The sequence below is a fragment of the Suillus paluster genome (genome assembly GCF_016628075.1).
Source record: "Suillus paluster strain FC165 chromosome Unknown EDB91scaffold_723, whole genome shotgun sequence".
NCBI lineage: Eukaryota > Fungi > Basidiomycota > Agaricomycetes > Boletales > Suillaceae > Suillus > Suillus paluster.
This window is the reverse complement of record NW_024538283.1, coordinates 1-10,501: the sequence shown is the minus strand read 5'-3', so window position 1 is coordinate 10,501 and position 10,501 is coordinate 1. Positions and strand designations below refer to the sequence as shown.

General features: G+C 47.8%; 4 protein-coding genes across 4 annotated transcripts; 2 read left to right on the top strand and 2 right to left on the bottom strand.

Annotated features, from left to right (window-relative positions):
* Positions 1-993: 993 nt before the first annotated feature.
* Positions 994-1,732, top strand: EDB91DRAFT_1259432 (uncharacterized protein; the record flags this gene model as incomplete). Its single annotated transcript, XM_041324380.1, has 3 exons — positions 994-1,097; positions 1,156-1,230; positions 1,285-1,732. 3 exons carry the CDS (start codon positions 994-996, stop codon positions 1,730-1,732), a joined length of 627 nt encoding a protein of 208 aa, XP_041168283.1.
* Positions 1,733-8,492: 6,760 nt separating this feature from the next.
* Positions 8,493-8,807, bottom strand: EDB91DRAFT_1259431 (uncharacterized protein; the record flags this gene model as incomplete). Its single annotated transcript, XM_041324379.1, has 2 exons — positions 8,493-8,632; positions 8,681-8,807. 2 exons carry the CDS (start codon positions 8,805-8,807, stop codon positions 8,493-8,495), a joined length of 267 nt encoding a protein of 88 aa, XP_041168282.1.
* Positions 8,808-9,347: 540 nt separating this feature from the next.
* On the top strand, positions 9,348-10,107 carry EDB91DRAFT_1189731 (uncharacterized protein; the record flags this gene model as incomplete). The annotated part of the gene is made up of 1 exon (XM_041320521.1): positions 9,348-10,107. A coding segment is annotated over exon 1 (233 nt), but the record flags the coding sequence as incomplete, so codon positions are not given.
* A 118-nt stretch (positions 10,108-10,225) lies between these two features.
* EDB91DRAFT_1189727 (uncharacterized protein) lies at positions 10,226-10,501 on the bottom strand (the record flags this gene model as incomplete). Its single annotated transcript, XM_041320520.1, has 1 exon — positions 10,226-10,501. A coding segment is annotated over one exon (276 nt), but the record flags the coding sequence as incomplete, so codon positions are not given.

Genomic DNA, 10,501 nt, shown 5'->3' with positions numbered 1-10,501 from the left:
TATAATGGGACTCGGATGATCCTGGTGGATTGGAACACAAGAATTCTCAAGTGTCGAATTCTCAAAGAGGGCAACAACCAAGTGGATGGTCAAGATCAAGACACTGTGCTAATTCCTCGGATGAATATGGAGGCCAGTGATGAAGAGAACCCCATTCCTCTGAAGCGTCGACAATTCCCTGTGCGACTTGCATTTGCAATGACCATCAACAAGGCTCAAGGTCAGAGTGTCAAGTGGGTTGGTCTGAATTTGAGGACACCTGTGTTCAGTCATGGACAGCTGTATGTGGGTTTGTCTCGGTGCACTCACCCATCAAGAGTATTTGTGATTTTCCCTGAAGATGAAGAGGAGAGAAAGACAAGCAATATAGTGTACACAGAGTGGTTAGAAGACTGATTGAAGATTGATGTACAACAGATTGTATAAATGTGTATTTGTATATGACAAAGATTTATTTATTTATTGAAATTGTGTTGAGCACTATGTTGAAATGATAAAGACTGGAGGGGCCGTTGGCCCCTCCAGCAGAGCACGAAGTGCTCTGCTTGCTTCCTGTGCTGAAGGCACAACGGGCTTGGACTCGTCTAAAAAGTAAGGGAGAAGGGTGAGGGGGGAGGGTGGGAACGCAGCCACCTGCACATGGACGCCACGTTTCGTTGCATGGCGTCCATGTGGATGCCATGTTTTTCCTGCTTATTTCGCTAAGTTGGCTGAAAAAAGCATCCCACATGGTTCTGTCAAGCGGAGTTTGAACTTCCCAAAACCATCGTCCGTTACTATACGAGCTCGGTGTCCGAATTTGGTTATATGTACATTTCGCTCAATTTGGCAACATTGCATGGTTTTTTTTTTTTTTCAGCACCGACGCGACGCGACACAACACAACACTGCTCTACTATTCCATCAGCTCCCAATCACCTGCCATCGCTTCTGATCACCTGCCATCACCTCTCACCATCAGCTACTGCCTCTCAGTGCCCTCAACACCCAACCATGGCCATTTCCAACACTTCCCCAGCACCTAACAATGGTTTGGACGCGTTTTTGGACGTGTCACATGACGCGGAGCTCCCTGTCACACTGGGTCACGTCACCATGTGAGTTCTTCAGCATCTGTTTTTGTCTGATCACACAATTTACAGCAACTATTCTCAGTGCTTCCTCAGCACCTGATACTGGCTCTGGCGCATTTTTGGCCACATCATGTGACACTCCAGGCCATGTCCCCAGGTGAGTTGTTCTCTCTCTATGTCTGTTTGATTGTATATTTATGGTAGCTGCAAGGCAGGAGCCCAGACCTACTGTCGACTGGAATGCCAGGCTTCTGCAGGGCTTTGATGCAAGTTTTTCTGCCTGCCTGCAGCAATGTTATCGCCAGCCTGTCAACATGCTGGCCCCACCTCCCACCTCCACAACTCCTCCAGTACCTGCTGCTTCTGAGTTGTCGGCGCCTGCTGTGACCGACTGGTCTGCTGAACTCCATTGCCGCTGGTCCGAGAGCCACATGACGCGTCTTGAACGGAGACAAGTCAACAACCCGTATGCTAAGGTCGCCACTCGGCGAGAGGATCACAATGCCATGGATCAGCAACTCCATGACCTGCAACGATCTAAGGTAAAGTTGGCAAAGGATATCATGTGGTGGGAAGAGCAACTTGAGCATGACCGCAAGAGTGATGATAGGGATGTGGATACCTTCTGCTCTCAGTTGGAGGAGGCACTGAAATGTTGAAAGCGTCGCAAAGTGGTGGATGCTTGGCAAAGCACATCTTTGAGCAGAAGAAGGGAAAAAGTCGAGAGGAGCATCGGCATTTGGATGAGCTATGCAGGGAGGGCCCTCCACCTGGCTGGGAGCCTTCTGAATAGTTTTTTGTGTTAGAGTTGTTCCTATAATATGATTTGATTTCTGATTGGATGGGAGTGATGTATGAAATGGGTGATGTGACATTATTAGAGCAGTAGGAGGACAGGAGAACGGGAGATGGGAGAATTGGGATGAAGGGCATGAGTCAATAGCAAGACACAAACGGGACACTGAAGTTTACCTGGGACACTGGCTTGCATCCCGATGGCCGAGGCACGAGGCCATGGGATGACAAGCCAGTGTCCCAGGTAAACTTCAGTCTCCCTGTTTGTGCAACATCCCACAACTAAAACAAAATTATATAATATTTTTTAAATGTAAGATGTGAAAAATTATTGATTTCATACAAATAAATAATATGCAGACATGGTGAAGCAAGACACCAAAGGTGGCTCCAGCAGAGCACAAAGTGCTCTGCTTGCTTCCTGTGCCGAAGGCACAACAGGCTTGGACTCGTCTATAAAGTAAGGGAGAATGGTATGGGGGAAACCGTGTGAAACACGTATTCCGTGTAGCGCACATGGTGTCAGTTGCGTCGGTAAGGTCGCTGAAAAAAGGATCCCATGTGGTTCTGTCAAGCGGAGTTTGAATTTGCAAAAACCGTTGTCCCTTACTATACGAGCTCACTGTCCAAACGTGGGAATTTGTAAAAATTGAGCCACAATGGGATTGGCAAGTGCTCACTGGCCCTTCATTTTGCACAACAACAATGAATTTTATATGTACTGCAACTGTGAATACATAATAAATAGTAAAAATTGAAGGACAACAAGGGATTTTGGGATTTTTGTGGGGAAAAGAGAAAAGAGAACACCAAGCAAGTAGAAAAATGTGAAAAATGCAAAATGCAAAAATGTGAAAATGCAAAATTGCGAAAATATAAAGATGGGAAAATTTGGCAATGGGTAAACAGAGGAATGGGAAGATGGAGAATGGAGAAATGGGGTGAATAGGAAGATGGGAGGATGGGAGGACAAGAGGAGGACAAGAGGACACAATGGGAGGATGAGAGGGCTACAGGAGGACAAGAGGATGGGAGGACAAGAGGAGGACAGGACAATGGGACATGGAATGGGACACGGGAGAACAGGAGAACAGGACACAGGACACGGGACAATGGGACACGGGACATGGGACATGGGACACAGGAGAACGGGAGAACAGGACACAGGACATGGGACACAGGACAATGGGACACGGGAGAACAGGACAATGGGACATGGGACACAGGACAATGGGACACAGGAGAACAGGACAACGGGACATGGGACACGGGACAATGGGACACGGGACAACGAGACACGGGACAACGAGACACGGGACATGGGACAATGGGACAACAGGACGTGGGACAACAAGACATGGGACAATGGGACATGGGACAAGATAATTGGGAGGAAGTGTATGAGTCAATAGCATGACACAAACAGTTTGACTGAAGGTTACCTGGGACACTGGCTTGCGATCCCGTGGCCTCGTGCCTCGGCCAGCGGGATGCAAGCCAGTGTCCCAGGTAACCTTCAGTCAAACTGTTTGTGCAATATCCCATAACTAAAACAAAACTATATAATATTTTTAAAATGTAAGATGTAAGAAATGATTGATTTCACACAACTAAATGAATATGTAGACACAGTGAGACAAGGCACCGAAGGTGCCTCCAGCAGAGCATGAAGTGCTCTGCTTGCTTCCTGTGCCGAAGGCACAACAGGCTTGGGCTAGTCTATAAAGTAAGGGAGAACGGGTATGGGGGAAGGGGTGGGACGGATTTGGGCATTTCCGCATAGCGCACATGGTGTCAGTAGGCCTCGCCAGCGTCAGCTGGTGCAAAGGTTAGATACGGTTATTTCGCTAAGGTAGCTGAAAAAAGCATCCCACGTGGTTCTGTCAACCGGAGTTTGAATTTCCGAAAATCATTGTCCCCTACTATACGAGCTCGCTGTCCAAAATTGGGAATTTGTAAAAATTGAGCCACAATGGGATACACCAAGCAAATAGAAAGATGGGATTGGCAGGTGCTCACTGGCCCTCCATTTTGCACAACAACAATGATTTTATATGTACTGTAACTGTGGTACATGATGATAAATAGTAAAAATTGAAGGACAAAAAGGGAAAAGAGAAAAGAGAACACCAAGCCAGTAGAAAAATGTGAAAAATGGAAAAATGCGAAAATATAAAGATGGCAAAAATTGGCAATGGGTAAACAGGAGAATGGGAAGATGGAGAATGGAGAAATGGTAGGCAACAGAAGGATGAAAGAACAATGGGAGAATGGGAGGACAACAGGAGGACAACAGGACAGGACAATGGGAGGACAATGGGAGGATGAGAGGACAGGACTACAGGAGGACAACAGGATGGGAGGACAACAGGAGGACAATGGGAGGATGGGAGATGGGAGGGACATGGGACATGGGACACAGGACATGGGACACAGGACATGGGACACAGGACATGGGACACGGGACACAGGACACAGGACATGGGACATGGGACAATGGGACAATGGGACAATGGGACATGGGACATGAGACACAGGACACAGGACACAGGACAATGGGACACAGGACAATGGGACAATGGGACACAGGACAATGGGACATGGGACAAGATAATTGGGAGGAAGTGTATGAGTCAATAGCATGACACAAACAGTTTGACTGAAGGTTACCTGGGACACTGGCTTGCATCCTGCTGGCCGAGGCATGAGGCCACTGGGATCGCAAGCCAGTGTCCCAGGTAACCTTCAGTCAAACTGTTTGTGCAACATCCCATAACTAAAACAAACTATATAATGTAAGATGTAAGAAATTATTGATTTGTTATAATTAAATAATATGTAGACACATTGGGGCAAGGCACCGAAGGTGTCTCCAGCAGAGCACAAAGTGCTCTGCTTGCTTCCTGTGCCGAAGGCACAACGGGCTTGGGCTAGTATAATTCACAGGGACTGGTTTTGTGGCTGTGTGTGGGAGACGTGTAGCTCGCTAAAGGCCACATGGGAACGCTTAGCTCGCTTAACCTCGAATTTAGAAATTTCGCGTGGTTCTGTCAATCGGAGTTTGAATTTCCAAAAACCGTTCTCCCTTACTATATGACCTCACTGTCCAAAATTGGTTAAGCCACAACAAGGGATTTTGGGATAGAAAAGAACACCAAGCAAATAGAAAAATGTGAAAACAACAATGATGTATATATGTACTGTAATTGTGTATACATAAAAATGTGAAAAATGCGAAAAATGCGAAAAATGCGAAAATATAAAGATAGGAAAAATGGGCAATGGGTAAACATGGGAATGGGAAGGTGGAGAATGGAGAAATGGGGTGAATGGGGAGATGGGAGGAGGAGGACAGGAGGATGGGAGAACAGGAGAACAGGAGAATGGCAGAACAGGAGAACAGGAGAACGGGAGATAGGAAAGCAGAAAATAGGACAGAGACACGGGAGAATTTTTTGGGAAGGGCAAGAGTCAACAGCAAGACACAAACAGTGAGACTGAAGTTTACCTGGGACACTGGCTTGCATCCCACTGGCCGAGGTATGAGGCCACAGGATTGCAAGCCAGTGTCCCAGGTAAACTTCAGTCTCACTGTTTGTGTCTTGCTGTTGACTCTTGCCCTTCCCAAAAAATTCTCCCGTGTCCTCTGTCCTCAGAACTAAAATAAAAGTATATAGTATTTTGTAAATGTAAGATTTAATACAAATAAATAATATGTAGACATGTGCCGAAGGCACAACAGGTGTGGGCTAGTCTTGTATCCTGGAGAACTGTTTCACTGCTCTCGACATCTCACAATTTCAAGTATTCTTACCATCCCATCGTTGGATGCGCTTACTACCCACTTACCGTTTGCACTCCAAGACTATTTATACGAAAGTTGCTTTGGCCTTTTGAGAGGAATCGCAAGAGTTTTTCCGTGAATCCGTAAGTGAATGGCCAGCTTCAGGCTCACGAGACACAGCGTTCAGTCCGACTCACACAGATACTCTCCGATCACAGATGCGAACGATCAACTGCCAGGTGAGACAGTGGGAGTCATGGAAGTCAATTTTAGGCCGCGTCCCATGCGTTCTCTTCGCAGGTTAAGTGATATGTGGATGGAGCTCTCAGGTTCTGCGACTGGCATTAGACGTATCTTTCTATATATCAGGAACTATATTGATGTTGATAAACATTCAACAGAGCGCTTTCCTCTCTGCCTTGCATGAGCCTGTCTGTTTTCCGAGTCGATACTCCCCAGCATGTTTGCGGATTGTGCAGCATGCTGTTACTGCATGCTATGCGAGTCCTGCCCTGCTCATATTCTGTATTTTTCTGATGCAGACTCCTCCCCCTCGTCACCCTCGATACCAGCACCCGCGTGCTTGTTGCCATGAACATGTTATTTACGAGGAGGTTATGGACTCGTGATCCCGCACCACTCGACAGTGCCATATGTTATCGCGGACGTTCTCTAGAATATTTTTTCAGACAATTGGTTCAGCTTGGGCGTATCGTTCTGGACACTAGGATCCTCCATCCTCTTCACGAACTGCCCCGACCGATGTGAGACTTCGAAATTTTCAAGCGGTCTTCCTCATTTCAGGCCACGAAATCCATGGTCGATGATGCAAAGATTTCCCCTGCGCACGCGCCGCCTTTCTCTGATGCAACATTCTGTGGCGCTCATCTTTTGAGGGAGGTCTAGGCCTCATCGACGGATCGACGGATAACTTACCGACATGAAGGAGTCACTCGGGCATCAAGCGACACTTCCCAATGATGAAGTAGACTTGATCTGTGAATTATGTTGCAAGGTAAGCGTTGTATCAGAACACTGACCGTTTGCTGACTCCTTCCATCGAAACGAGGTCGACGAGACCAGCGGATAACGCTGTCCTTATGGCCCCGATTTATTTCAATAAGGAGGCCTGTGGATAGGCTGCTGGAGCCCTTTTTCGAAAGCTGGTTCCAGCGGCGTCTCCGTATCATTTGCTGTGGGGGAAGCTAAGCTGTTCACACCAGACAAGTGGAAGGAATGGGTTGCGATTCACAACGGCCTCGCGGACGACCCAAGCACTCGATTTCGTTGGTGAGGTGCTTTGGTTGTCGACTTGTTGATTATCGCACATACCCCAGGTATTTTGCACTCATCTTTCTGTCGTTACACGCAACTCGTGGCATCAAGCATAGACCAACTGCGGTGAAGAAGGAGCTAACCCTATGTCTTGGACGCATTCATCGACTTTAATCTCCTTTAATCTCCTTTAATCTCCTTTGTTTGTCTCGTGCAGACGACCAAGAACTCGGGAGGCTTGACGCGGCGTTGACGAAGCATAGGTAGGGTTTCGCATGGGACTGATACCAGATGGGCAAGGCTTCACACAGCGGGAACGATGCATGATGCACGAATAATGGTACCACAATGTGATACATCCTCGCTGTACTTGTGCATGTACTTTATTGAGCATGAAGTTTAACGGTGTTTTCAGCGACATTGCGTGATATTTGAAGAGGATCCAAAGGTATGTTTGTCGCAGTGTCGCATCAACATGTACCGCGTCATTTTGATCTGCCCTTCCTTTGTGCGTGTATGATGACTCCACGTCTCTTCTTATTCTCATTTCCTCGCTCAGCGCTTCAACAATGAGACTGATTCACTACACTTCTTCAGTACTCCCCTCGGCTCATTGGCCACTCGATATATGACCCCGTTATTTGTGCGTTGATCGTCAGGCTCTATCTAACACTACAAGTCATCAGCGAAAACAACTCAAATAGCTGCATTTTTCCAAGACAGACTTGAATTGAATGGTTGGAAGGTCAACTCGTATTGCAGGAAGCACTTGAGCAAAAGAATGTGCACCGCTGCAATAGTACAAATATTACTGTACATGCCAAGCATTGTCTTCGAGAACAAATCTGATCAATTTGCCGAACAGCAGACAACTACTATACAAGAGATAATTCCTACAATGTTAACAAATGCACCGCGATTAGTGCTGCCGTGGTCCGGTTCGGTCCGGTTCAGAGGGTCCTGGACGAGAACCAAGAACCGAACCATGGTCCGGTTCTACAAAACCTTCGAACCCAGAACCGGACCACAGAGAACCGTTCTCTGTGGTCCGGTTCGGTTTTTTTCTGGTCCGAACTCGAACCGAACCCGAAAATTTTCAGTAGGGAGTGCGAAAAAAAACATTTACAGAGTCTCTGGAGCTTCAGCGGAAGATCTTATCCATCCCAGGATGTTCTGCGCCATCCCCATCAATGATGTGGACGGTTTTCGTTCCAAGTGCTATCATTTACAGAATTCTGTTTAGGTTCACGATCGCACAAGCCGTGAAGGTCTCTCGTGATTTGCGGATGGATCAATTAATGCAGCGTCTGGTACTGTGGGACGCATATCAAGGGCTTCTTCAAAGACAGATATGGGGATGTCGAGGTCGAGGTAGGTTCCATTAACCTGGCAACTAACGAACTTCGCGGTAGCTAGATTGAACAGTGCTGCAGGGCGGCAGGGATTATCAACAGGGCACAGATGAGAGGCGCGTTCGAAGTGTGTTATTGATTGATCGAGATCCCTGCTATTCTGCGTCCTGCGGTATCGTGCGAGGAGACAATGTCCGGCATCCGTCATTAGTATTAGCGTTGGTCCTGTGGGTGTTCTGGGTGGCTTAGCTCCTCACTCAAGGGTGGGATGGTATCATCGAGTGGATCCAGTACGGAGGGTGCCACGAAACGAAACAGCTGAGTAATGAGGCAATAAAGCATCGCCAGAATGCCTTTGGGAAGTCGTTGGTACATGCTGAATGAAGCTAGATGGCACGTACTATTGACAACGACTTGTAGCACTTCACTGATGACGAAATTTGTCTCCCCCGGATCCTGAGGGTGATTTGGTTCCTCTCCCAAGGGTGGGGGGCGATCATCGAGAGGATTAGGCACGAAACCTGACATTTGGATGATAAACTAACGCTTGAGAGTAAGATGTGTTAGAAGTCACGAACTGCTGCAGTGCCCGTAAAGTGCTGATGGATTATAAAGGAGGGAACTGCAGCATGCACGTAGCACCCAGTGATGTGCCGTACTCAGGTATATTGAAAACTTCCGGGAGCCGGGTCAACGGACGGAAGCGACTCGCAGCATGTCGAGCGACCCATAGATTCATTCATGGGCACGTTGTAGGGCACAACTGGATCAATTGAAACGAGTAGGCTGCGAGGCTCAAGACACGCAGGGCATTCTACACATTCGATTATGACAAGGCACCGCCTGAATCCCACTGCCCTCGGATCTCAACCCCATTCCATTGCTGTTGGACGTGAGTTACTAAGTATGTCATGCGAGAACGCGCGGAAAAGATCTCACTGTTTGCTATCAGAAGTAGCAACCTCGACACCGCCGCTAGACAATCTCTTGGGACCCCATACACTCAAAAATGGTGTGAAGGCTGTTCTGCGGCATGACCGGCGAGATGTTGGAATTCATGTCTTCGGCACGTCAAGACCTCTACACAGTTGCTTTCTAAAAAGCCACTGTCGGTTTCATCCTGATTCTCCACCTGGCTCATGAGCATCTTGGATCGAGCACTTCATGACGCGGAACAACGATGGGGCGGCGGTAATGTGCGTTGGTGAAGGGACCCCGTATGCTGTGGTATGTAGCATGGCGACCTTCCAGCCGAACTCCACGCACTAGCACGCATTGTAAAGGTCCCCCGATATCCGCGTGTTTATCACGTCGCAGATACTCGCCTGAAGACTTATTGACCACCCTTACGTCATGGTTATGAAAAGAATCCAGGCATGCTGGGCATCTGTGTGTATGATATCGTCAGTAAGTGCCACCTCAGTGAGTGACAGTGCGCAGAAGGAGTTGAAGAACTACACGATAGCTCCACCCATGCGTTCCACTTGCATCGAGTCAGGAATAGCAACGTGGTGTCGCCGGCGGGATCTCGTGCCTATATATGTGTTGGATAGATGTACTAAAATCATAGTAAAATGTGTCAGTAGTTAGTATTTACCTCAAAAAGGCTAAAGGCAGCCTAATTAACTGATAGTGCAAATCCCGAAGGCCAGTACTTCCTGACGTTGAGGCAAATGATGTCGAAGTCAAAATTGACAAGGGTTCGGAATGGTTCGGGAAGGCCGAACCAGAACGGAACCGTTCGGGAGGAGATAGAACCGAGAACCGTTTTCCGGTCCGGTTCTGGCTGACATGAGAACCATGGACCGAACCACGGAGAACCGGACCAAAAGTCTGGTTCGAACCATGGTTCTGGACCGGACCGCGGCAGCACTAACCGCGATAGAAGGGAATCGAAAATCAACAACATGTAAATCTGTACAAGACAAAAGCAATGGGACATAGAACTACACACCAATGTGAATGAAAACAATCCTCTGCTCGAGCGGCACCAACTTCTTCACCCCATGCGTAGCATAATTGAGTGCTTTTGCTGCCTTCGTACAGTCCAAGACACCATCCTTCAAATCCTTGAACATATTCTCGTAGAACACTTCAACAACGTGCTTGGCGACTTCGTCATCGACCACCCACAGCGTGCCAATCACACTCTTGAACCCTGAAAACTGTAGGCCAGCTGCGAGGTGGATGACCTCATCGGGCGTCTCTTCATCGCCGACGGC